The 26,710-nt window shown below is 44.5% G+C and overlaps 1 protein-coding gene and 1 long non-coding RNA gene across 6 annotated transcripts; one reads left to right on the top strand and one right to left on the bottom strand.

Annotated features, from left to right (window-relative positions):
• The first annotated feature begins 57 nt into the window (after positions 1-57).
• Positions 58-26,710, top strand: CRYZL1 (crystallin zeta like 1). 5 transcript variants are annotated; one of them, XM_039914470.1, is made up of 15 exons: positions 72-159; positions 3,510-3,611; positions 6,580-6,651; positions 7,895-7,972; positions 8,840-8,912; positions 9,286-9,330; positions 9,838-9,906; positions 13,352-13,485; positions 14,837-14,948; positions 17,713-17,733; positions 19,367-19,465; positions 20,660-20,781; positions 21,299-21,404; positions 24,126-24,171; positions 24,581-25,732. In XM_039914470.1, the coding sequence occupies exons 3-15, from the start codon at positions 6,586-6,588 to the stop codon at positions 24,720-24,722; spliced, it is 1,113 nt and encodes a 370-aa protein (XP_039770404.1). In that variant the 5' UTR covers positions 72-159; positions 3,510-3,611; positions 6,580-6,585; the 3' UTR covers positions 24,723-25,732. The 5 variants fall into 5 exon arrangements, with proteins under 5 accessions (XP_028938080.1, XP_039770403.1, XP_028938082.1 ...); XM_029082247.2 differs by lacking the exons at positions 3,510-3,611; positions 24,581-25,732 and adding an exon at positions 25,745-26,710 and having other exon boundaries at positions 58-159; XM_039914469.1 differs by lacking the exon at positions 3,510-3,611 and having other exon boundaries at positions 58-159.
• LOC114817850 lies at positions 20,930-22,384 on the bottom strand. The gene is made up of 2 exons (XR_003765713.1): positions 22,345-22,384; positions 20,930-21,436 (listed from the first exon to the last, which is right to left on the bottom strand). It is a non-coding gene; the product is annotated as an uncharacterized LOC114817850 (long non-coding RNA).

The following is a 26,710-nucleotide window of genomic DNA, read 5'->3' as shown; positions in this document are numbered from 1 at the left end:
GGCTCGGCGCTTCCGGCGGGGGGCGGCGCAGCCAATGGGAGCGGCGCCTGCGCCGCTGGGGGGCGGGACTTGGCGCGAGCCGTCCTCACCCGCGCCGCGGCAGGAGGAGAAGATCGTCTTCGTCGTCGTCGTCGTCGTGGTGGTGGGAACCGTTCCCCGGTAGGCGCCTCGGCGGCGTCACTGTCCCCTCCGCTGGCTGCGAAGGACCGCCCGACCCTGCGCTAAGCGCTAAGCGCTGCGGTGCCGCCCCTTCCTTAAGCCGCCAGGCAGGGGTCCTGGGTTCTAATCCCGCCTCCGGGCCGGTCCCTTCGCCTCCCCGGGCCCCCCCCCCGCTCCCGAGCGCTTAGAGCGGGGCTTGGCACATAGGCTGTTGACTGTCTACACGGATAATGATGTTGGTGTTTCAGCGCTTCCTCTGGGCCGAGCACTGTTGTAAGCGCTGGGGGAGAGACAGGGGCCTCAGGTGGTCCCGCGGGAGGCTCCCAGGCTTCATCCCCATTTTCCAGATGAGGTCACCGAGGCCCAGAGAATAATAATAATGATGATGGTGTTTGTTAAGCGCTTACTGTGTGCTGAGCACTGTTCTAAGCGCTGGGAGAGATCCAGGGTCATCTGGTTGTCCCGCGGGAGGCTCCCAGGCTTCATCCCCATTTTCCAGGTGAGGTCACTGAGGCCCAGAGAATAATAATAAGGATGATGGTGTTTGTTAAGCGCTTACACTGTGCAGAGCACTGTTGTAAGCGCTGGGGGAGAGACAGGGGCCTCAGGTGGCCCCGCGGGAGGCTCACCGGCTTCATCCCCATTTTCCAGATGTGGTCACCGAGGCACAGAGAATAATAATAATAATGGTGTTTGTTAAGCGCTTACTCTGTGCGGAGCACTGTTCTAAGCGCTGGGGGAGAGACAGGGTCATCAGGTTGTCCCACGGGAGGCTCCCAGTTAATCCCCATTCTCCAGATGAGGTCACTGAGGCCCAGAGAAGTGAAGTGACTCGCCCACAGTCACCCAGCTGACAGGTGGCGGAGCCAGAATTCGAACCCATGACCTCTGACTCCCGAGCCCGGGCTTTTGCCACTGAGCCATGCTGCGTTAGACTGTGAGCCCGTCAGTGGGCGGGGATGGTCTCTCTCTCTGTTGCCCAATTGTCCCTTCCAAGCGCTCAGCACAGTGCTCTGCACATAAGCGCTCAATAAATACGACTGAATGAATATACATCCACATACACATATTTATATTGTTTAAGCGCTTACTGGGTGCCCGTGGGACAGATGCAAGATAATGGGGTTGGACACGGTCCCTGTTCCCCATGGGATCCCGGCGCTTAGAACAGTGTTTGGCACATATGCTACTTATTAGATATATATATATATATATATATATATAAATACACATATATTAAGCACTTACTGGGTGCCCGCTGGGATAGATGTAAGATAATCACCCTGTTCCCCATGGGATCCCCGCGCTTAGAACAGTACTCGGCACTTATGCTATTTATTTTATATATCTAAATACACAAATATTCATTCATTCAATAGTATTTATTGAACGCTCACTATGTGCAGAGCACTGTACTAAGCGCTTGGAATGGACAATTCGGCAACAGATAGAGACGGTCCCTGCCCATTGATGGGCTCACGGTCTATTGTTTAAGCGCTTACTGGCTGCTCACTGGGATAGAGGCAAGATGATCAGGTTGGATACAGTCCCTGTTCCACATGGGATCCCAGCGCCTAGAACAGTGCTCGGCACATATACTATTTATTATATATACATAAATACACGTGTTGTTTAAGCGCTTACTGTGTGCCCGCTGGGATAGATACAAGATAATCAGGTTGGACACAGTCCCTGTTCCACAAGGGATCCCAGCGCAGAGTAAGCGCTTAACAAATGCCGTCATTATTCAGTTGTATTTATTGAGCACTACTGGGTGCAGAGCACTGTACTGAGCGCTTGGAATGGACAATTGGGCAATAGCGACCATCCCTGCCCAACGACGGGCTCACAGGCTAGAAGGGGGCAAGACAGACAACAAAACAAGTCGTCAGGCATCAATACCATCAGGAAAAATAGAATCATAGATACAGACACATCAAACAAAACAGAGTAATAAATAATATATACAAATAGGAGTACTGTGGGGAGGGGAAGAGCAGGGGGAGGGAGAAGGGGAAATGGAGAGGGGCAGAGGGAAAGGGAGGGCTCAGTCTGGGAAGGCCTCCTGGAGGAGGGGAGCTCTCACTAGGGCTTTGAAGAGGGGAAGAGAGTTAGTATGGCGGAGGTGAGGAGGGAGGGCGCGGGCCAACCAGCAAATCCCGGTCCCACGTGGGGCTCGGGGTCTCCATCCCCGTTTGACAGATTGAGGAGGCTCAGAGACGTGAAGTGACTTGCCCAAGGTCCCACAGCAGACAAGCGGCGGAGGCGGGATTAGAACCCAGGACCTTGTGACTCCCAGGCCGTATCCACTACGCCAGGCTGCTTCCCATTCTCACTCTTGAATGGGTGGCCGGTGTGTGTGTGTGTGTGAGTGTAAAAGCCCACCGTGGGCAGCGATTGTCTCGCTGTATTGCCCTATTGCACTTTCCAAGCGCTTAGTACAGTGCTCTGCACATTGTAAGTGCTCAATAAATAAGACTGAATGAATGAATGTGCGTGATAATCACATCTCTTATCATAATGAGAAGGGTATTTGTTAAGCACCTACTATGTGCCAGGCACTGAACTGAGAAGCAGCATGGCCTAGTGGAAAGAGCCCGGGCTTGGGAGTCAGAAGGTCACAGGTTCTAATCCTGGCTCTGCCATTTGTCTGCTGTGTGACCTTAGGCAAGTCACTTCACTTCTCTGGGTCTCAGTTACCTCATCTGTAAAATGGGAATTAAAGTTTTGAGACCCTGCCTCCCCCACCCCATGGGACTAGGACTGTTTCCAATCTGTTTATCTTGTATCTACCCCAGTGCTTAGAACAGTATTTGGCACAAAGTAAGCGCTTAAATCCCATAATAATTATTATTATTGCTAAGCGCTGGGGTGGACGTAGTCCCGGTCCCACATGGGGCTCACAGTCTCAATCCCCATTTTACAGATGAGGTCACTGAGGTGCAGAGAAATGAAGTGACTTGCCCAAGGTCACAGAGCAGACAAGTGGTAGAGGGGAGATTAGAACCCATGACTGTCTCCTTCCAGTCCCAGGCTCTTTCCACTACGCCGTGACTAAGACTGTGAACCCCTTTGTGGGTATTCATTCATTCAATCGCCTTTTGAGCGCTTACTCTGTGCAGAGCACTGTACTAAGCGCTCAGAAAGTACAATTCGGCAACAGATAGAGACCATCCCTACCCAACGACGGGCTCACAGTCTAGAAGGGGGAGACAGGCAACAAAACAGGTAGGCAAGGTAGTGGACTGCATCCAAACCAACGAGTATATACCCAGTGCTTAGTACAGTGTCTGGCACATAGTAGACATTTCACAAATACCATAAAAAAAAAAAAAAATTTACCTTCACAGAGTTCCTGGGATGCCGGGTCCAGCTTTAAGCAGACGATTAACTCTCCTCCTTCCACATCCCTTTGAGGACTGGACTTGGCACATGCTCCACTCTAATACATAGTAAGCGCTTAACAAATACATCATTATTATTAATAGTAATAATAGCATTTGTATTTATTAAGAGCTTACTATGTGTCAGGCCCCTCGGCCTGGATCGCAGTGTAGATTCGAACAATGACTGAGAGACATTTGGCACTTGATTATCCTTCCTTTAAGTTACCTTTGATTTTTGTTTTTTAACCTTTTCTTTGTTGAAAGAATTGTGGAATAAAAGAATACGATAACATAGGTGTGTCCCTTGCCTGCTTGCTGATGGTGACTAAAACTCCCACAACGTGTATGGGAAGCCCTTGGCCTTAGATCCAGTTGGTTCCCGAAAATTGTGCCTTCAATCCAGACGCTCTAAGTCGGATCCAGTTTTCCCACTAGACAGAGTTAGATCCGGAACCAAAGTTGGAGACGCTATTTTTATCCAAATTGCCCGGAATTGTGTCTTTGAATCATTTACAGATGAGTAATGTAGCTGCATTCATATATTCATAGTATCAGAGAGGTTTCCACAATAGGGTGGCTGACTTTTTTTTTATTTCATAGGAAGTAAAACGTTAGTGTTGAGGCTCCCTGGTTACTCGACCTGGGGGTCGGGGAACCCCCAACCACTCCCACTCCACATATCCCCCTGCCCTCTTGAACCCGCAAAGCCTCTTTCTCCCCTTCCATCATGACTTTTTAAACTCTTTCCCCGCACCCCACCGTCTAAGGCCCCACGGCTAGTGCCGTAAAGTCCAAGCAAGAGTGACGTCAGTCTGAGCGACGGTGTAAATTTCGAGGTGGTTCCAGTGTCTTTCATCTTAGCTCGCGACACGTTAAGTCAGCGGATTTCCGGGGTCCCGCAAATTCGACAGGCCCGTACTGGATTCCTTAAATGAGCTTCTCTAGAAAAATGTTGATTGGGACTGGTCATAAAACTGTGTTCTGCTGGATTCTTGATGTTGACACTGAATCCCTGATGACTACCCTGATGATGGAGAAGCAGCGTGGCTCAGTGGAAAGAGCACGGGCTTTGGAGTCAGGGCTCATGAGTTCGAATCCCAGCTCTGCCACTTGTCGGCCGTGTGACTGTGGGCAAGTCACTTAACTTCTCTGGGCCTCAGTTCCCTCATCTGTAAAATGGGGATTAAGACTGTGAGCCCCACGTGGGACAACCTGATTCCCCTATGTCTACCCCAGTGCTTAGAACAGTGCTCGGCACATAGTAAGCGCTTAACAAATACCAACATTATTATTACCCTTTCGCCCTATCCTCCATCCCATTTCGCAAGAAGCAGTGTTGGCCTCGGGGGAAAAAGCCCAGACCTGGGAGTCAGAGGACCTGGGTTCTAAGCCCAACTCACCCATTTGTGTCTGCTGTTTGACCATGGGCAGGTCACTTTCACATCTCTATGCCTGCTCTTCCTCCTGTTTTTACCGCGAGCCCCACGTGGGACCCGATGATCTTGCATCTATCTACTCTAGAAGCAGCATGGCTCAGTGGAAAGAGCATGGGCTTTGGAGTCTGAGGTCATGAGTTCAAATCCCAGCTCTGCCACTTGTCAGCTGTGTGACTGTGGGCAAGTCACTTAACTTCTCTGGGCCTCAGTTACCTCATCTGTAAAATGAGGATTAAGACTGTGAGCCCCATGTGGGACAACCTGATTCCCCCGTGTCTCCCCCAGCGCTTAGAACAGTGCTCTGCACATAGTAAGCGCTTAACAAATACCAACATTATTATTATTACTCTAGTGCTTAGAAGAGTGCTTGGTACATGGTAAGCCCTTAACAAATACCACGAGAAATACAACATCATTCTTCCTCTAGACTACGCTTCTCGTAGGCAGGGAATGTATCTTCCAACTCCGTAGCGTCATATACTCTCCCAACCCCTTAGGGCAATTCTCTTCACCCAGCAAGTGCTCAATAAATACCAATGATTGATTGATTCTCACCTTATCAATGAAGAGGGTGGGTGAGATGAAATCAGAAGACTAGGTAAATCTCTTACGCTTCTACGTTGTCCGTGTGATCTGCCTCTGTGTACGAGCGAAGGCAATTAAAAGTGTCCAGCCAAGTGTCCTCTTAGCAGAGCCCACGTCTTCATATCTTAGACTCTTCAAATCGACTTATTATTGGTTTTAATCTCGTAATAAGTGTTTTCATGTTGCTAATCATGACTTCCTTTAAAATGTTAGGTTTATGGTCCTGTAAAAAAAAAAAAAAATCATCGAATAATATACAGGTGCATTCATGGTATTTAATAAGCGCTTCCTGTATGTGGAGCGCTGTACTGAGGCTTTCGGGGAGAGTTCATTTCAGTAGAATAGGGAGAGGTGAACCCTGCCCAGGAGGAACTTAGGGGCCAGAAAGAAATGAAAATAAGGGTGTGTACAGAACTGTCGAGGAGGAGCTGGGGGAAGGGTGAATATCGAAGTGGCGAAAGCGTACAGACCCAAGTGCGTACATAGGTAACGGAGAAAGGAGGGCTTTGATAGAGAAGGGGGGGCTTGGCAAGATCAGATTTTAGGAGGCCTTTGAAGGGGTGGAGGGGTGGTGGTCTGTCTGATATGGCGGGGGAGGGAGAATCAGGTCGGAGAACACGGGCAAGGGGTCGGAGGTGAGAAGGATGAGACGGAGGTAGAGTAAGTAGGTTGGCATTAGAAGAGTGAAGTGTTTGGGTTGCCTGTAGTAGATCAGAAAGGTAGGAGCGAGGCGATGGCTTTAAAGCCGATGGTGGCGAGTTTCTGGTAGTCAGGAAAGCGGATGCGCATGAAACCACTGGAGCTTTCTGAGGAGAGGGGAGAGCTGAATTGAGCAAAGGGGACGATTAAAATATATTTTAAACCTATCTGCCGGCTCGGAATATGCTCGATAGTGGCACTGGTGTTCCCCATGACACCCACTGAAAATCTTTTTTTCTGAACGATTGATTCTAGAAAGTAATTGTCAGGTGACAACCACATTTTACCGTTTTTTCATACACGTTTGCTTTCAGGTCACTATGAAAGGCTTATATGTCCAGCGAGCTTCTTCAGAAGATGAAGTGAAATTTGTGTATCAAGAACGGGTGAGTCTTTTTTCCACAAAAAGTTAAAGGAACTTATTTTTACACTCGGGAGACCCAATACTGTATTGAACGATCTCTTAAAAGTATCTCTTGTGGGTTTATTTTCTGGCTCTACTAGAGTTCTCCATGCAGTTGCATGGAAATGTAATTCTAATGGATTCTTCAAATAATGTTGAATAATACATTTTATATACTTTAAATGCTTTTATCGTTCTCAAACATTGGCCCTAACGTCAGTCATTAGTATTTATTGAGCGCTTACTCTACGCAGAGCACTGAATTAAGTGCTTGGGAGAGTGCAGTAGAAGGGGTGTAGATGATCCCTTACACTTCCAAGTTTTCTTTAAACCCACCCCTTCAACTAAAGTATTTCTTTGGATTAATATAAGGGCACAAGCTTTTTGCTGTACTATTAAAAGTGTGAACTGTAGCCTGTTGGTCTCTGGATTTAATCTCCGTCGGATTCATGGGAAAGTTCAAGAACCTGGTCTTTGCCAAGGGTTGGATTTATGAGATAATTTCTTGTGAAATGTATTTAAATTATCTTGACTGAGAAAAGAGTCCTAGAAAATAACTGGTAGGTCATTTTTAAAAGTGATTCATTTGTACCTACCCCCAACACTTAGTATTGTGCTTGGTACATAGGAAGCACTTACTAAAAACCACTATCATTATTATTATTATTACTATCATCATCCCTATAATCAAGGGTAGGTGTGCAAGTCTTCCCTCAGTTTTTTGGTATTTTTGAGCATGTGATGTTTTCATTTTTAATTCTTTTTTTAATCCACTGTGATTTATATATCTTTATATATAAATACCAAACCTAAGAAATTTAACTCGACTCATTTTGGGTCTGAGGATCAAACAGCTATGCTATCCAAGAGGGTGGGTGGGGAAGGAGTATGCAGGTAACCCCAAAAGGCCATATTCGAAACACTTATTATCTGTGCAAGTGTGTACATACTTATATTAAACATCCAAGAAGCTATTAGATTAGGACCACAACACCATATAACTTTCCCCAAAATGTCCTTTAGGAGATTTAGTAAGACAGGAATATTTTCATTGTAGGTATATTCCAAAAAAATAACATCTATGCTGGATTCCACATTGGCTGGTAGTTAAATATGTATTTATTTTTTACATTGGAACGGAAAGACTTTTTAAGGCATTTCATGTTCCGAAAGGCCTGTTTTGTCCAACTTACTAGCAGAAATCATTTCATTTCTTTTTCTTCCAGAAAAATATTCCTGTGGCAAGTGACAATTATGTGACACTTCAAGTTAAAGCCTGTGCTCTAAGCTGGATAAATGCAGAGGTATTTGAGGAACTTTAATGATGATAAGGAAAATAAACTGTATTTCTTTCACAACTATGTTTAGTACACTAATATAAACTGGCATTTGAATTCCCAGAATTTTTTTCCAGAAGGAGAGAGCAACTTCTTCTCAGCCGTTCTCAAGAGTGGCTACATAAAGCGTTTGCATGCTTTTCTGCCCCACATCCATCCTCTCTCTCTTCCTTTCTGCCGTTTCTTTCCTCTCCCTTCTCCTCTTCCCACTTCTCTTCCTGTCCTTTCCTCCCCACACACTCCTGTCCAATTTAATTCTTGGCCACAGAGGACTGAAGTGACCCCTAAAATCCAACCCTGTGGTAAAAATGAAACCTACTACCCCAGCTATTTGAAAAGTCTAGTTCTTTGACCTTTCTAATGGGAGGTCCAGGTGTTTAAGGCACTTATAAATGACTCCTAATTTATTAAAAAAGATCAAAATGTTTGCAATCACCTGGTTCTTTCCTTTTTGTGTAGATTTCATAAACCTCAAGTTTGACAGTGCTTCCTGCTGTTAAAGTGCTTCACAGAAAGAGATGACTATTATTCTTATTTACTGCATTATCAACTGGGGCCATTATAATCAGATAAAAATTCATTTTCATTTCAAAACTTTGATGGGCTGTGGGGTGTTTTATGTCAATATGCCACATCAGTTTGACTGTTTTACGTATTGTTCAGTAAGACGCATCGGACTCCAACCTATTTTGCATCTTAATATCTGGTGCATCATACATGGTGTGGTAAATATGGTTCTTCGATGATGTTTTTAAATTATGATTTCCGCTCTTTCCTACACTGAGTTAAAATGTATTTATATCGGGAGAATTCTTAACCATTTTTATGATTTAGCTTTTGTCAGAAATAAATCCGGAGGAGGATTTTTTCCCTGTGGGGAGAGAAATTGCAGGAATAGTTTTGGAAGGTAAGTCTTAATACCAGGCCAACTGAGAAAAAATTAAACTAACTAAATTCCATCAAAATACTATTTGAAAGTAACTGAATGAGAAGGATGTTGGGTTTTTTTGGACTCTGGCAATATGATTGCCATCAAACTATTAAAATTGCAATTCAGAAAAAGATGGAATGTTCACCAGTTGGCTAGCATGTGCAGCTCTGCTTTACCACTTCAAGTGATTTTAAGTAAAATGGAAATCGTGGACATGGCTGGCTTGTTTTTAATAAAAATCTAGTCAACATGGAAATGTATATATTAGTAACTTGGGCTAGGGTATAAATTTTTCAAGAAAACTATTCCACTGCCTATAAAGTAATTTCTTCATGTTAATTCTTTGCAGTTGGAAATAAAGTATCCTTCTTTCAACCAAATGATGAAGTGGTTGGTAAGTTACAGTGCTTGGTGGCTAAAGTTATGTATTACCATCCATTTCACTTCTCACTTCATTCCTCCCTATACAGAATTTGCTTAGAATTCTCCCCTCTTTCACAATATTCCTCCTTTTTTTTTCTCAGCCTCTGCCCACTTCCTTTTTACCCTCGATACCAGAATAACTGAGTAAGCAGTTGTCCACTTTGCCTCTCATGAAGCCTTTGTACTGTGTGGCTGTGAGAAGATCCATGGGGAAGAGAGGCTTTCACAATTCCTCAGAGAAGCAAGATAATAGAAGATAATGATAATAAAATAGGGAAAAAGCCTTGTGTTTGAACAGGCAAATAACTATCATTGGTGCTAGGATTTTCCTCCCCATCCCCCCCTACATTGTTCCTCAGACAAAGTTTACAAGTCTCATGGAGGATTTACTGTTTCCCCATCTCCCAAGAGCACTACACTCTTTCACCCCTGAAGAATACTAGTCTGGAATACAAGATTTCTCCTGGGTTTTTTTCAGGAATTTTACCGATGGATTCTGAAGAATCTGGCCTTTGTGAAGTGATCAGAGTTCACGAGCATTACTTGGGTATGTTGCAATAAAGCCTTTTCTAAAGTCACTTATTTAGAATCATTGCTTCGCTTACACATAGTAGGCTTGCAGCGCTTTATTTTCATTTTGTTTAGGGAGGGCTTTTCAGTAATTACTATCCTAGCATTTTGTATTCTGACTAAACTGTGAGAAATATCCTTTTTCTTTCCCTCCCACTTTATCAAAGTATTTCACTTCCTCTTCCCATTAATTCTTCCCCTCTGAATGTCAGGGTTTCAAAAAGTAATTCCCATCTTTGCATGGCAAATTCATATCCCGAATGAGATTTTGTGCTCTCGCTCTGATAATTCATCTAAAATTAAAATCAGTGTAGCTAGGCTAAGAGCCTCCACCAGGTCTGAGTCCTAGAGATTCCTATCTTCTGACCACATTTGGCCTTCTTTTACTTATAGACCATTAATTGATTGATTGAATTTTGATTATATCTTTGCTTCGGCTTTGTTTCCCTTAGAAATGAATGTCTGCTCTGTTTCTCTTGGGAGGATACAAATGCCCTAAAATCTTTACCTTAAAATTACAGCCATTTACAATTTTTTAATAGTATTTGTTAAGCACTTACTAGGTGTTAAGCACTGTTCTAAGTAAAGAGGTAGATACAAGCTTATCTAAACAAGTGAAGCGACTTGCCCAGGGTCATCCCCCCCCCCCCCCCCCCCCGATTTGGCTGCTGTGTGACCTAGGGCAGGTCACTTCACTTCTCTGTACCTCAGGTCCCTCATTTGTACAATGGGGATTGAAACTGTGAGCCCCACATGGGAAAAGGACTCTGCCCGACTCGATTTGCTTATATCGACCCCATTGCTTGGTACGGTGCCTGGCAAATAGTAAGCACTTGACAAATCCCATCACTGTTACATTTATCAGTTTGGACACAGTCCCTGCCCTACATGGGACACACAGTCTAAGTTGGAGAGTGAAGGATTTGATCTCCATTTTACAGATGCGGTAACTGAAGCTCAGAGATGCTAAGTGATTTGCCCTAGGTCACACAGCAGACAGTTGGCAGAGCTGGCATTAGAACCCAGGTCCTTCTGACTCTCAAGCCCATGCTCTTTCCACTAGACCACCCTGCTTCTGCCGATGATTTTTTTGTCTGTTGTTAATAGTATTTGTTAAGCGCTTACTGTGTGCCAGGCACTCTACTCGATGCCGGGGTAGATACAAGCTGATCACGTGAGCCACAGTCCTTGTCCCACATGGGGCTCACTGTCTTACTCCCCATTTTACAGATGAGGTAATTGAGACGCAGAGAAATTAAGTGACCTGTCCAAGGTCACACGGCAGACAAGTGGAAGAGCCTGGATTAGAACCCAGATCCTCTTGACTTCCAGGCCCATGCCCTGTCCACTAGGCCACACCTCTTCTATTTCTGTTTAGAACTCCAATATGCTTAAAAAGTAGTGCCCCTTCCCTAGCTGCCTCTCTTTACCTACCACTGTGCCCACTTTCCTCAGTAGAGGGTCCCCCTGGACCAGCTTTCCATTAAATTGACCGCAACAGATGTGTTTATCTGCCCCGTGAATCTATTCAGCAGAAGTACTTGTTGAATCAATGTTACTCCCCCGATAGATGAAGAATACTTTCTCATCTGCGTCTCTTGGCAGGAAAAGCGTTCTGCTAATCGGCTCTCTCTTATTCAGCGATTTCAGAGAGAGGCCAGCCACGGGCCACATTTCAGGAAGCCGGGTGCTATTTTTGGCCCCAGAGAGCATCTCTCAAAGGCACTTAATGTACTTTTTCCATTTTCTTCCTCCTTCTGATGAACCCAGTAAAAATGTGGGTTCCGTGGAGGAGACTTCATTCATCCGTTCATTCAGTCATATTTATTCAACGCTTACTGTGTGCAGAGCACTGTACTACACACTTGGGAAAGAACAATACAACATTAAAGAGTGACAATCCCTGCCCACAATGAGCTCACGGTCTAGAGGCGGGGGAGAAAGACATCTACACAAATAAATAAAATCACAGATAGATGCAGATAAGTGCTGTGGGGCTGGGAGAGGGATATTTATACTTCAGTCTGTAGACTTGGGATCTGGCTCTTAACCAGGGGTGGACTTGTTGTAGGCGACATTCTTGTGGACTTGGGAAAACAGTATCAATTTACTGTAGTAAGTGTGTTTTTTGAACACCCCCTTAGGTGTGACACATTGTGCTATGGGAGAGTGAGGGGAAGAAGCTTAGTGGAAAGAGCACGGGCTCGGGAGTCAGAGGATGTGGGTTCTAATCCCAGCTCCACCACTTGTCAGCTGGGTGGCCTTGGGCAAGCCACTTCACTTCTCTGGGCCTTAGTTAGTTACCTCATCTGGAAAATGGGCATAAAGACTGTGAGCTCCACGTGGGACAACCTGATCATTTGTATCTACCCCAACGCTTAGAACAGTGCTTGGCACATAGTAAGCGCTTAATAAATGCCATCATGATTATTACAACAGAAGCATAAACCCTGTCTGTTCCCAGGGCACAAGGATCGTATTTGCATAAATATATCTACACATGGGTCAAGGGTGGATAAACTTGAGTATCTAGATGCTTATTAGCCTTCTGGGGAGTCAAACTCTGCTGACCTAGGAATTTCATCTTCTAATGTCCTTTTAGAAGAATCTGCCCTAAATCAGAGGTAATTCCAAAATCTATCGAGACAACAGAGAAAATGATTCATCGGCGTAATAACTGTGGTACTTGTTAAGTGTGTACTACGTACCAAGCACTGTTCTGAGCACTGGGGTGGATACAAGTTAATCAGGTTGGACACAGTCCCTGTCCCACATGGGGCCCACAGTCTAAGGAGGAGGAAGGAGGATTGAATCCCCATTTTAGAGATAGGTAACTCAAGCACAGGAAAGTTAAGTGTTAAGAAGTTAAGTTCCTCACGTTAAATTCTCAAGTTAGGAAGTTAAGTGACTTGCCAGAAGTCACAGACCAGAACTGGGATCGTGACCCAGGTTTTCTGACTCCCAGACCAGTGCTTTTTCCAGTAGGCCATGCTGCTTCATTTTGGGTTTTATTTCCGGAGGGGCAAACAGAGGCTGCAATCTAGGTACCTTTCCTCCCCTCCCGCCCTCCCAGAGAGTATTCTCCTTTCTGCCAGCAGTGTCAGAATCTTAAGGCTTCAAGGGATTTTGAGAGGCTCTCCCTTTCTGCCTCCGAGAAGACTTAAATCCCGCTTGAAAAAAATAGTTTACCCTTTGCTCCACTTCCCCATACTCATTAGGTAATGCAGTACAGTGAACTCTAGCTTTTATGATGAAATGGAGGTATTCTGTTAGGAAACAAATAACAAAAATCCAGCTTTGTTTTTTTTCCCCCTCTTGTTTCCCCGAAGCAGCAGAAAAAGGTGGTAGATTATTACAGGCATTAGTCATTTATTCATCAGAGCATAGTAAGCGTTACTTTTCTCTCCCTCCACGTTTAACAGTTCATAAGCCAGAAAAAGTCACTTGGGTCGAAGCAGCGGGAACGATCCGTGATGGAGTTCGTGCCTATACAGCTCTGCATTATCTTTCTCATATTTCTCCTGGAAAATCAGTGCTGATAATGGACGGAGCCAGTGTAAGTATCAGAAATACTTCTCTCAAACCGCCCTGAACTCTGTAGGAAACAGAGCATCATTTTCACTAAGCAAATTGAAGAAACGGGCAGTGGAAGTCATGTGCTTGATTTCTCCCCAAAACCCTCTCTCCCTCCCCCACCGGGGCAGCACACATTCCCTGGTATGAAAGGGATTCTTTTTGGACCCCAATTCTGGCTTCAGGGCGGCGGGGGTCCCTAGCTGATGCCGATCTGGTGAGCTGCTGTATTAATCTGCTCATGAATGCTCAGAAATCCTGGAAGCCTGGATCTTGGAGATTTTGATTTTCTTCAAAGAGAAAAAGTATTCTCCCTTCCTCAACCACATCTAAGTCTTGAATTCTGAGACTCAAAATTAAACCTGTTTGGAGAATATGGCTTTTGCAGAGCCCTATTTTGATAGCAGTATATTTAACGAAGCTATTAAAATTCAGACCATTTCAGGCCTTTTTCAGGAATCCATTCATAAAGTTTAAACACTTCCTGAAGAGCTTGTCTTATGCCGTCGAGTCGTCTCCGACCCCTGGCGAGCCGTGGACACATCTCTCCCAGAACGCCCCACCTCCATCAGCAATCGTTCTGGTAGTGGATCCGGCGAGTTTTCTTGGTAAAAAATATGGAAGCGATTTGCCATTGCCTTCTTCCGCACAGTAAACTTGAGTCTCCGTCCTCGACCCTCTCCCCTGCCGCTGCTGCCCAGCACGGGGGAGTTTTGACCTATTGTAGATCGCCTGCCACTCGCTAGGTTCTGCCCAAGCTAGGAATGGAATGGACAGGCCTCTGCTCGACTCTCCCTCCCCTAGTCGAGACTGGTAGACTACTGGAAACTCTCCAGGTGTGACCCTGAGAGGGGTCCTGAAAAGCAGTGGGATATTAATCAAAGACCTAGCAAGACCTTGGGTCCCTCCCTTAAATAAGCAAAGGACTGACACATAATCTCACTCTTCTGTTGAGCAAGGATTGCACTGTTCCAAAACCTCGGGTTAACTCATGCTGTAGACTTGCCCATTCTAATATGATGTGTTTGGAGAAACGTCCTCTAATTCCTTAACCAGATGCTAACCAAAACGCAGAGTGAAAACACACGTTTTGACAGAATCCATCAACTGTATTGACTGAGCGCCCACCTACTGATTGCAGAGCACTCTGCTAAGTGCTTGGGAGTGTACGGTAGAATTAGTAGACATGATCCCTTCCTTCAAGAGCCTGACGGTCTAGCGGGGGAGTGGGGGGGAACAGGTGTTAAAATACATTACAGAAAGGAGGACGAAACAGAGTATAAAATCCTTTATAAGGCTATATGAACCTAGATTTCCTTTTTTTCCCTCCGCAGTCGCTTGGTATAATAGCTATTCAGTTAGCACACCATAGAGGAGCTAAAGTTATTTCTACAGCATACAGTCCAGAAGACAAAGAGTACCTTGAAAAGCTGAGGCCAACTGTTGGTAAGTTATATTCCTGTTCTGAATTCTGAAAGAAAATGCACTTGAAAACTAGTTTACATTGACTGTGTGATTCTCAAGAGCCCTGCCTGGGCTAGACTAGACTGTAAACTCATCATGGGCAGGAAACAAGTGTCTACCAACTCTTTTATATTGTCCTTTCCCAGGTAAGCACTCAGTAAATACAATTGATTGATTCATTCATTCACTAGTATTTATTGAGCGCTTACTATGTGCAGAACACTGTACTCAGCGCTTGGAATGTACAATTTGGCAACAGATAGAGATAATCCCTGCCCAATGACTGGCTCACAGTCTAGTCAAAGTTTAATTGATTGATAGATTGATGAAGCTGCTGTTTGGTCATAGGGTTGTGTAACTCTGCTGGTATTTATTCTTGACTTTGCCCTTTTTATGTTGTATCTCTATTTGTTGTTTCACCTTTCCTAATGTGGCCAGCCTCCAACCTTCCCTTCTGCTTTAGATAGTGAGCTTCTTGAGGGCTAGGGATCTTGTCTGATTCTCAGTGCTTAGTATGGTGTTTTATCCCCAGTAAGTAATTACTATCAGGAGTACTACCAAATTTGAAAGTGAAAGTTTTATTTAAAATTCAGGCCCAAACTCACAATTTTGGTGGAGTTCCATCCACAGAGATTACCGCTTCTGCGAAAAGTCATGAATGCCAAGCTGCTTTTCTGTACCGTAGGGTTGGTATACTTTGTCCAAGTGCTTTACGTCGCTCCACCCACCCCCCACAACTGGGAAGAGTGTCTTCCCCTCACTACTGTGTTTACAGTCCCTGGGTAACTTAGCAACTGGAGAAAAATTGTCACCTGATCCCTGAGAAAAGGCACGGGGAACCCCAGGGGAACAGGATGAGACAGAGCCTGTGACTATGGCAATAAAATTGAGCCTGTATTCAGCTCTTTAAATCACTCCCCGCCCAGATTCAGCCCGGATTCAATCAATCAATCGTGTTTATTGAGCACTTTATTCGAGCAGACCATTGTACTAAGCTCTTGGGAGAATAGAGTCGAGTTAGTAGACGTGATCCCTGCCCTCTTGGAGCTTTGAATCTTGTGCGAGAGACCGACACTAAAATAAATTCCAGGTCGGGGAGGTAACAGAGTTTGAAGATACGGATAGAAGGGCTGTGAGGGGAGTGGTATGTTAATGCTTATGGGTCATATACTCAAGTTGATAGGTGATGGGATGGGGGGAAATGGGGCAGGGAGATGAGAAATAAGTCAGGGAAGACTTCCTGGATTAGATGTGATCCTTGTAAGGCTTTGAAGATGGGGAGAGCAGGGGGTCTGCTGGATGGGAGTTCTAGGCAGGAGGGAGGGTGTGAGCAAAAGACTGACTGCAAAAGAGATGATAATAATAATAACTTTGGTATTCATTAAGCCCTTACTATGTGCCAGGCACTGTAGTAAGCGCTGGGGTGAATACAAGTGAATCGAGCTGGACACAGATGAGGTGACTGAAGCCCAGAGAAGTGAAGTGACTTGCCTAAAGTCACACAGCTGGCAAGTGGAGCCAGAATTTGAACCCATGACCTTCTGACTCCCAGGTCAGCGTGGCTCAGTGAAAAGAGCACGGGCTTTGGAGTCAGGTCATGAGTTCAAATCCCAGCTCTGCCACTTGTTAGCTGTGTGACCATGGGCAAGTCACTTAACTTCTCTGTGCCTCAGTTCCCTCATCTGTAAAATGGGGATTAAGACTGTGAGCCCCACATGGGACATCCTGATTCCCCTGTGTTTACCCTAGCGCTTAGAACAGTGCTCAGCACATAGTAAGCGCTTAACAAATACCAACATTATTATTATTATTATTAGGTCCGTGCTCTATCAAGGCCCGTGCTATCATGAAGAGAGATAAGGGCGAGGCCCATTGAATAAATTGACATTAAGCTCCAGGACAAAAGCATCCAGGGGCCAATCTGGGGAGGGGAAAGTGCCTTGAGCGAAGTATTTCCGTTCCTTAAATAGTCTTCCCTTTCCTCTCCCGCCCACAAACCAGGTTGTGAAATGGCAGCAAGCCTGGGACCTCTTCAGGGCAGTGTGTACAATCAGTGCTCAAGAAATAGTGCTAGTCTACTTCCCAAAACTTATATCCAGTTCGATGAAAACTTAGAAGAGGCGAATGACACCTAAACCCCTAACGTCTGTGGTTTTCATTTATTCACTCAACATATTTATCATTCTCCTTGTCTTTTTAGGTGGTTTTTCCTGTTATTTCAGTCTTTGCTCATGTGTCTGAAGCCATTACCCACAACCATATTCTGATCCTAGAATGTAAACCCTTGTAAGGGACAAGGACCTTGTCCAACGCTCATCGCTGTATTTTGTTCCAGCTTTCAGCAGAGTGTTTTGCCCCAAAATACTATTGAATGAATTTTGGTCAACCAGTTTATCTTTCCATGTTGCCATGATGCTTATCTCTAAAATGCGGTGACGCCGTGTAAAAAAGTTGCATTTCCAACCGGTATGGAGGTCTTTTCATGACTCTGCATAAGTCATGACCAAACATCGTACTGTGACGTTGCTATCGTCAAGGCAGAGAAGGGGCGAGAGATGGGGACTAGAACATGTTGAGAAACCACTCTGTATGTATCTTTGACTCTATTCAAGAAGAGGAAAAATCTGAGTGTAGATTGTTTCTTTTAGTGTACCATCGGTTTCGATTTAATAAGTACCATCAAAGTTCTAAAAGTAATTTTGTTCATGTTTTTCTTTTCCTTTCTTGGGCGATTATTACTGGAAAGGTGTGAAACAGCCTTTGGTAGGTAAGTGAATTCTGCAAAAAATGTTGCACGCTTGCATCTTAGTGATACGTTCGTTTGTAATTTGCTTTGCGGGTGTTCACTTGGGCAGAAATTCAATCTTACGATTTGGAGGTGAAAAAAAATCCGCATATAAAGTGCTGATGGTAGGAACCTCCCTTGGCCTAGAAACTGAATGCAAAACTTGAAGAGAGAAAATGCTTTGTTGGTAACTTTCATGCACACTAAAACTGGGTGACCACTTTTTGTCTCTTTTTACAGTCTCTAGACTGTAAGCTTGTTGTGGGCAGGGAATGTGTCTAGCAACTCTGTTGTACTCTCCCTAGTGCTTAGTACAGTGCTCTGTGCAGTAGGTGCTCAATAAATACCACTGATGATGGAGGACAAGGGCATCATTAGAGATCCTAGGAGAATATGCTAGTTGGTAAATAGTTATTGCTGCTAATAACTGAAAAAATGGAGTTATTGGATTACACCTAAATGTATATACAAAGAGCTACCCAGATAACTATTTTTCCTATTCAAAGATGGTGCTAGACTGTGAGCTCTTTGTGGGCAGGAATGTGTCTGTTGTTATACTGTACTCTCTCAAGCAGTTAGCACAGGGCTTTGCACACAGTAAGTGCCCAATAAATACAATTTAATGAATGAACGAATGCTACTGGTGATGAGCTCTTACCTGCCCATGCACATCAGTGTAGCTGGAAAGACCCTTACACACCGTCTCTTTTTTTTTTTTAAATGGTACTTGTTAAGTGCTTACTGTGTGCCAGACCCTGCCCTTAACGTTTGAGTAACAACAAGATAATCAGGTTGGACCCAGTACCCATCCCAGAGGGGGCTCACAGTCTCTTCTGCCATGTCAAAGGGTTCGTCAATATCTTTTTGCCGGTTTTGAATCAGCCTCCTAGAATCCCAGTCGCCCCAAAGCCTCTGCCCAGGGAGCTTCACCCCCTTTCCGGAAGCTGTCTACCCATCCGGTCCATCTGCGGTCACTTCTCAATAATCCCCTAGCATCGAACAACCCTACTGCCTCACTACCTCTTTTATCATTTGGCCGCCCCTCCCTCCTTATTTGCTTCCTGTTACAGGTCACCATTTAATCATCTGTATCGTGAGAAGAAGCGTGGCCTAGTGGAAAGAACCCGGGCCTGGAAATCGGAAGGATCTAGGCTCTGATCCCGGCTCCCCACATGTCTGTGTGACCTTGGGCTAGTCACTTCACTTCTCTGTGCCTCAGCGACCTCATCTGTCAAATAGGGAATACTACTGTGAGCCCTATGGGGGATGGGGACTGTCCAACCTGATTATCGTCTGTCTACCCCATGGTGCCTGGCACATAGTAAATGCTTAACCAATACCACGATTATTTCTATCATCATCATCACTTGAAAACTTTTGGCCAGATCCATAATGCATAGATTTGTTAGGGCTCTCGGATAAAAGCAGGACATCAGATCCTGTGAAGTAAAAATGTACCCGTCACCCTGAGCAAAAAGTTCATTTGTAATTTGTAGCCCCTGCATCATTTTGGAGAATAGAAACTTGGTTCACGTCCCCAACTTTGTTCCCCATCTGATGTCTTTTCTTATCATACAAAGCCCAGTATAACCGCCCAATCTTCCATCCTTTCCAGCTCGAGTGATAGATGTGTCTAACGGGAAGGTTGCCGTTGCTGAAAGCTGTTTGGAAGAGACGGGCGGCCTGGGAGTCGATATCGTTCTAGATGCTGGCGGTGTGTTATCTGTCCAAGGAGGGGATCGATGAACTGGGTTTGGGAGTGTGCCCCATTCCAAGCCCTTGTTACAAAAAGCAGTGTGGCGTAGTGGATTAAAAAAAGGGGCCTGGGAGCCAGAAGGACCTGGGTTCTAATCCCGGCTCCGCCACTTGTCTGCTGTGTGACCTTGGGCAAGTCACTTTACGTCTCTTCGCCTCAGTTACCTCAGCTGTAAAATGGGAATTAAGACTGTGAGCCCCACATGGGACAGGGACTGCGTCCAATGTGATAAGCTTGTATCTACTCCAACGCTTAGAACATGGTAAGCGCTTAACAAATACCATCATTATTAGTGTTATTAACTAAGGGCCCTATCGCCTGCTGCTGGAAGGTTTGGTAAACCTCTGCACTCTGTGCAGATACAACGTTTGTCTTTACATCAGGTACTGTAAGGAAAAATGACATAGTATGAGGAAGGTCGCACTCTTGCCAGGGAAGTACTGATTTGTTAGCGGGGGAAAAACTGTGGCTTTCCAGGACTGCTGACTGTTCACAGTTTTTTGGCACCAAAGTTCACTCAAGGAGAATTGGGGGGAAAAATAGAAGAAGCGTTAGGCGTTGTAACCTTTTTTATCCAGTTACTAGAAAAGGCTTTTCATCAGATGATGTGCTACTCTCGATTTAATGAGAGTGATTTGATAGAGGGGTGCTAATTTCAAAGATTTTTTATCCTTTGCAGATATTTAATTTCAGGGTTAAAATTATGTAGCTTCAGAGCAGTGTCTGACGGCTTAGTTGCCAAGTTGAAAGAGCTCTTCCTGCCAAAAACCTTTCCAAAAGGTTTTTATGAAACAGGCATTGACCAGTTCCCTTTCAACAGAGGAGCAAATAAAAGGAAATGGGCAAAAGTTTCAGCAAGAAAGGATTTTTTTTTACTTTGACCACTGGCTAACGGCACCCTCACAGATACGAAACGAAACGAAATTGTTGGTTTCCAAACATTTAAAAGAACGCTTGGTGAAATTAAGTGACCACTGTCTGCAACATAATTAGAAATGTTTTGGACATAGGTCATATATTAAAGATGGAAATTATCTGCTCATTCTTACATATGCGAAAAATAAATTTAAAAAAGGGAATATTTTGAGGAACACATTTCCTTAATTGGAAGGTATAAATATATTTCTTCCTGTTTTTCCTGTCCCTCGGAAGTGAGACTGTATAGTAAAGAAGATGAGTCACCTTCAAAGTTACAACTACTTCCACACAAGCATGATATCATCCTGCTTTTGAGTGTCGGTGGGCACTGGATCACCTCAGAAAAAAACCTTCAGGTAAAATATCACTAACCCTCGAGTGTTTCTTTCGGGTACATTTTCATGAACAAAGCAGAGTGGGAGTAAGAGATGTAGACTTTTAGATAAGGAGAGGTCAGTTTGGAGAAACCCTTAATGCCCAGAATGAGCCAGTAAACGCAAGCTCTTTTGTCTTTAACCATAGAAAAGAGTTTATTCTGTTGAAAAGTGCATTTTGAATGATTCAGCTTTTGCCACTGATTTGTACTACACCAGTCACAGCAATTCATTATTCAAAATCACTACATTTAAAGGGATTTGGTTTAGTAGCAGTCATTGGGTGTCTTTAAAAAAAAACGAATCTGGAATTTGAGCGCTTACTGTGTGCAGAGCATTGTACAAATAGCTTAGAAAAGAACAATACAGAGTTGGGGGGGAGGGGGGGTTCCCAGCCCACGGGGAACTCTAGACCCAGGAGGAGCTGACAATCTGAAGTAAGAGCCATTCTGTGAACATCTGAGCATCATTCGGTTAATCTGTTTGCCCTGTATTCAAGTTGGACCCTCCAGACAGCAACTGCCTGTTCCTCAAGGGAGCCTCCATCTCTTTCCTCAATGACGAAGTGTGGAACTTGTCAAATGTGCAGCAGGGCAAGTATCTTTATATCCTTTCCCAGTGGCCGGAGACTCTAAACCTGTAGGAAGAACTACAGGGTCAAAGCCGCAGTCAACGGAAGAGATTTAAGTACCGTCCGTTCTTCCCGTAGCCTAGACTTTCGCTTTGGGTTTTGGATGGAAGTCTGTCAGGGAATGAAACACTCTGCTTTGCTCACTCTCCTCCAAGAAGCCTTCCCTGACTAAGCCCTCCTCCTCCTCTTCTCCCAATCCCTTCTGAGCCGCTCTTACTTGCTCCTTCATTCATCGTCCCTCCCAGCCCCGCAGCACATAGGTAGATAACTGTATATAGCTGTAATTTATATACATTAATATCTGTCTCCCCTTCTAGACTGTGAGCTCGTTGTGGCCAGGAATGTGTTCTGCCTGTTTGTTGTTATATTGTACTCTCCCAAGCGCTTAGTACAGTGCTTTGCACACAGTAAGTGCTCAATAAATACAATTGAATTTACACTCATCATGGCCTAGTGGATTGAGCAAGGGCCTGGGAGTCAAAAGGCCTTGGGCTCTAAGAAAACTGACTGTTCATGGGTGTACGTGAGATCGTATAGTTCTTGTCCCTCCACTGATGTGCAATGAGGTGCCACATATCCGATGCCCTCCCTAAGGGTTCTGCCAGGAAGCTAGTTCCATTTCAGAATATCTTTACTCTTTTAATGAGAAATTTAATGAGAAAGTTGCACCTGTTTCCCTAATACCTGGGAATAAGCGTTTTTAGTTCACAGTCGAAAGCTCAGTCGGCTTCTGCCCACACCCCCCAATGCCCTTAGACTCCTTAAAGTGGAGACCGGGAGAACCGAGTCACAACATCCCCCTCACCTCAAAATAACTTTGACCCTCCTGGGACCTCAGGTCAGGCTGAGGGAGAGTCCCAGAGAAGCCTCAGGGGCTTCTCCCAATCAGTCAGACGTATGTATTGAGAACTTACTGGATGCAGAGCACTGTATTAGAGAAGCAGCGTGGCTCAGTGGAAAACGCCCGGGCTTGGGAGTCAGAGGTCATGAGTTCGATTGCTGGCTCTGCCACTTGTCAGCTGGGTGACTGTGGGCAAGTCACTTCACTTCTCTGTGCCTCCGTTACCTCATCTGTAAAATGGGAATTAAGACTGTAAGCCTCACGTGAGACAACCTGATTACCCTGTATCTACCCCAGCACTTAGAACAGTGCAGTACTCTGCACATAGTAAGCGCTTAACAAATACCAACAGTATTATTATCGTACTAAACATTTGGGAGAATACAGTTTAACAGAGTTGGTAAACAAGTTCCCAGCCACAACCCAACCAGTCATATCTCACTGCCCTCGATCCTTTTGCATTTGGGCACGTGGGTCATTTTTCTCCAGGTCGTTCAACGCGGCAACTGTCGTGCTTTATGCTCTTCGGTGCCGCATATCCGATGCCCTCCCTAAGGGTTCTGCCAGGAAGCTAGTTCCATTTCAGAATATCTTTACTCTTTTAATGAGAAATTTAATGAGAAATGAGGTGCAAAATGAGAAAGGGCTGGTTGAGATGGTTTTCATGTTTAAAATTCTTATTTTCTCCTTCCCAAAATGTACTTGCAGACATCGATTCATTTACTGTAGTTTCCCTCGGCCAACCAGGTGAGATACCAAGGATGACCTCCCTAGTTGGGCTAGAATCCTTCTGCAGATCACTGGATACAGGAAGGCGAGGATTAAACCATCCATTATCTGCATTACTAAAACCCTTGCAGAAAGGGAAGTGCTCTTACACAATAAGTTATGCATTCGTTATGCAGCACGTGCTCCAAGAGGAAGGAGAACAAACAAGCGTTTTCATTCACAGTGTGTTGGAATGAAATGTGTGGAGCCAGGGGGAAAAATGATAAGTACTGCTGGCATTCCTCCATTATTCCCACTTCCCGGTTGGCTGTCTGATCCTCTCTTCCTCTGCCCCCTGCCACTTCCCCCTCCTCCACCCCCATTTCGGGAAGCAGGAAAGTGGGGTTTCCTATCAGTGTTTTCCACCACGCCCAAGAAGCCAAGGTCACCTTGGCCAGCCGCTGGAGGCTTGCTCTGCCCTCTCCTCCACCGATCCCAAGCTGCGGGCATGTTCTCTTGCTCTTCAGTTCCCTCTGCAGCACACCTTCTCCTTCTTCCCTGCTCCCTTACTTTTGAAGAGAAGCTAAAGTATGCCACTTGTGCATTCTTGTATTAGCCAGCAGAAAGGCTATTAATTTATTTATAGTAATGTCTGTCTTCCCCTCTAGACTGTAAGCTTGTTGTGGGCATGGAATGTGTCTGTTTCTTGTTTCTGTTCTACTCTCCCAAGTGCTTAGTACAGTCCTCTGCCCACAGTAAGCGCTCAATAAATACAATTAAATGAATGAAGGAATGAGAAGCCAGCCCAATCAATCAGTGGTACCTAATGAGCGCTAACAGAGGGGGAAATTTATGTTCTGAGTTCAGCGTTTACAAAATTACAGTTCGAATGACCACATTCAATATTGCACTTTGTCAAAACTGACGAAGGGTAAAGAACCCATTCTGAATGCTTTCTACCTTGAATTACTTGAGTAAATTATCATTATAATACTGGTTAAATGCTTACTATGTGTCAAGTACTGTTTAAGCACTGGGTTAGATACAAGATCAACAGGTCAGACACAGTTCCTATCCCACATGGGATTCACAGTCGAAGTGGTGAAACCATTTATGTAGTCCTACCTTAACCGTACTCTCAGATACGTATCTTAAAAGATGTAATGGAAAACTTATCAAATGGCATCTTCAGGTAAGCATTCCTATTATTATTATTATGTGCCATCGAGTCATTTCCGATTCATAACGAGTTCATGGATATGCCTTCTCGAACGTCCTGTCCCCTGCCATAATCTGCAACCTTTCTAACGGTTCTTCCGTTATCATTGTTATGGTCTCTCTCCCTGCTGGTCTGCCTCTTCCACGTTTTCCCTGGACTTTTCCTAGCAATAGTGTCTTCTCCAGAGAATTAGCCCTCCTGATTAGGTGTCCAAAATGTGCCAGTCCAAGTCGAGTCATTTGGCCTTCCAAAGACCACTTAATTTAATTTGCTCCCAAATCCATTTGTTTGTTTTTCGGGCCGTCCATGCTATTTGCAAAAGCCTTCTCCAACAAGCTTTCTTACACTCAATTCTTATAAACACTTTTCTCCCCTTGAACAGCTTTAACCAGATAGATCTTGAATTTCAGATAGACCGTCGGATGCTTCCAAATGGGAAACAGCGTCATATAGCACAGAGCCCCCTCTCGCCTGAAATAATTTTGCTGAATGATTTTTCAAAAATAAAAGAGATAATACTATGAGTTAAATGTCATCACACTTTTTTTTTCTGTAAACTCTGGAGTCTCTCTTTAGAATTTCAAGTAGAAACGTCTTTAAATGCTGCATGGTGAGTGTTCCCTTGATGCCCAGGGGCTGTGAGCCACAACTGCCTCTTCGAACTGTTCTAAACCCGACAGTAACTGAGCACCTTCTGAGCACAGTGGATGGTGCGTAGTTCTTAGGAAGTACAATAAATGCCCAATCCATGCCCTCAAAAAGAGCTTACACTTTAAATCTGGTTTTCGTTGCCTGCCCAGCTTCAGAACAGCACTACCAGAACTCTGTCTTAACACGAGGGTCAAAGAGAGTCGGTGGCATCTCTGCTGGAGGAGAGGGATGGTGAAGATACTCCAGCCGCCTCCGTCTCCTCTGCCAGTGCTAGACCCAGGGCATTCGCCTCGCTTGCTCTCTCCCTTCCCCTACCTCCAGACTTACAGCCGTGGGGATTACAAAGGAGAAATTAACCTCAAAGAATTTACCGTAGGATGGGGACCACCACTTTCTAAAATACATGCCATCATTAGTTGCTCAGCAGTTACCTTTTTGGACGGGTCGGGTGTGCTATCAGTCGTGAACCGGAACGATGCTGCTTTCCAGGCTTGTGAAGCTTAGAGGATAGGAAAAAGTGGCCAACATTCCTAAAGAGAATACTGCCTTCTTTCCCTCAACATTTTAGATGGTAAGAGACTAGGAAAAGGGCACCATCTCTTTTCCCTTTTGTCTCACGGCATTGTTTCTAGTAATTCAAAAAGATCTTTAGAATTTTCTTTTTGTCTGGGAATTACTTTGCATTTGCTCTGGTAGACTAAGCTCCTTGAGGGCAGGGATTGTCCCTTCTGTCTTGCACTTAATACAGTGTCTGCGCACAGTAGGTGCTCAGTAAATACTACTGACTGATTTCTGTTCAGAAAAGTCAACAGCTTGACTAATGTGAATATTTTTCTGTTGTCCTTGGTCTACAGACTAGATTATTTTCATTAATCTTTTTTCTTTTTTCCTGCAGGCCTATGTTGGATGAACCTGTTCCTCTGTATGAAGCCAAAGGGACCATGGAAGTTGTTCAGAGCAATCAAGCAAGAAAAAGACAAGTTATTCAGTTGTGAACCCCCTTCTGGGTTTACAAGCCAGAAGGCTCAAGGCTTTTTTTACGTTAGTGTGTAAACGTTACGATAGTCACTTCTTAAGTGACTCTGTAAGGGGAATTTTAAGCTCCCCCACCAAACACACAGACACACACACCCCAGTTCATAGAAAGGAATTCTGTGAGAGGACGCGCTGTGGCGATATCTAGTTTCTGTTCATCTAACATATTAGAAACTGTTAATCGCTTTAAGATTTATTACTTCAAAGAAATGTGACCCCCTTTAGAACAAGAGGCATCTGCTGCCACACTAGGCATAATTTTGTTTTCTTGGTGGCTTTCAGTTTTTTCTTTCCCCTTCGCTCTTAATATAAACCGTTCTATATGTTTTTTTTAAGGGTGGTTACAACTCAAGTGTCCAGATCTTGAAAATATTTAATGTCCATTAAGCACCTCATCTTTGCCCACAGAGTTATTTTTTCTCACAAGGTCTAGTTTATGTCAAACGGGTACTTACTGACCACCTCTGGGACTTGGTCCTAATGGTCCAGTCCCCTTCATTCCTCCTGACTGGGGAGACTCTTTTAGGGAAAAAGCTGATAAGCCTTCAAATTCAAAATGTTACAGTTTGTCATCTTTCCAACTTTACATAAATCGTGACCTGTATAGATTGTGCTACTTTAGTGTTGGCATATATTACTATGTGTGTTCTTATTTTTACAGGCCATGATGTGTTAATAAGCAAACTTTTCTCTATTCTTTCTCCTGTAATCTTTCAGCCTTGACTAATGTGGAAAACAGCGACCGTTATGCTTGTACACTGTAAAAGTACCGCCTGGTTATTCTCTGGCCCTGTATTAATATGGCATATATATTTTGCTGATCATC

The sequence above is a fragment of the Ornithorhynchus anatinus genome, chromosome 17 (genome assembly GCF_004115215.2).
Source record: "Ornithorhynchus anatinus isolate Pmale09 chromosome 17, mOrnAna1.pri.v4, whole genome shotgun sequence".
NCBI classification, from domain to species: domain Eukaryota; kingdom Metazoa; phylum Chordata; class Mammalia; order Monotremata; family Ornithorhynchidae; genus Ornithorhynchus; species Ornithorhynchus anatinus.
Note: the sequence above shows the minus strand (reverse complement) of the source record. Positions and strands in the feature narration are given on the sequence as shown.

Bases quoted from the DNA above. Each gene is read 5' to 3' on its own strand.
- CRYZL1 (XM_039914469.1), top strand. From the start codon at position 6,586: ATGAAAGGCTTATATGTCCAGCGAGCTTCTTCAGAAGATGAAGTGAAA. The intron at 7,973-8,839 runs GTATTTGAGGAA...TTTATGATTTAG, and splicing joins TAAGCTGGATAAATGCAGAG to CTTTTGTCAGAAATAAATCC. The intron at 20,782-21,298 runs GTAAAATATCAC...CCTGTATTCAAG, and splicing joins CCTCAGAAAAAAACCTTCAG to TTGGACCCTCCAGACAGCAA.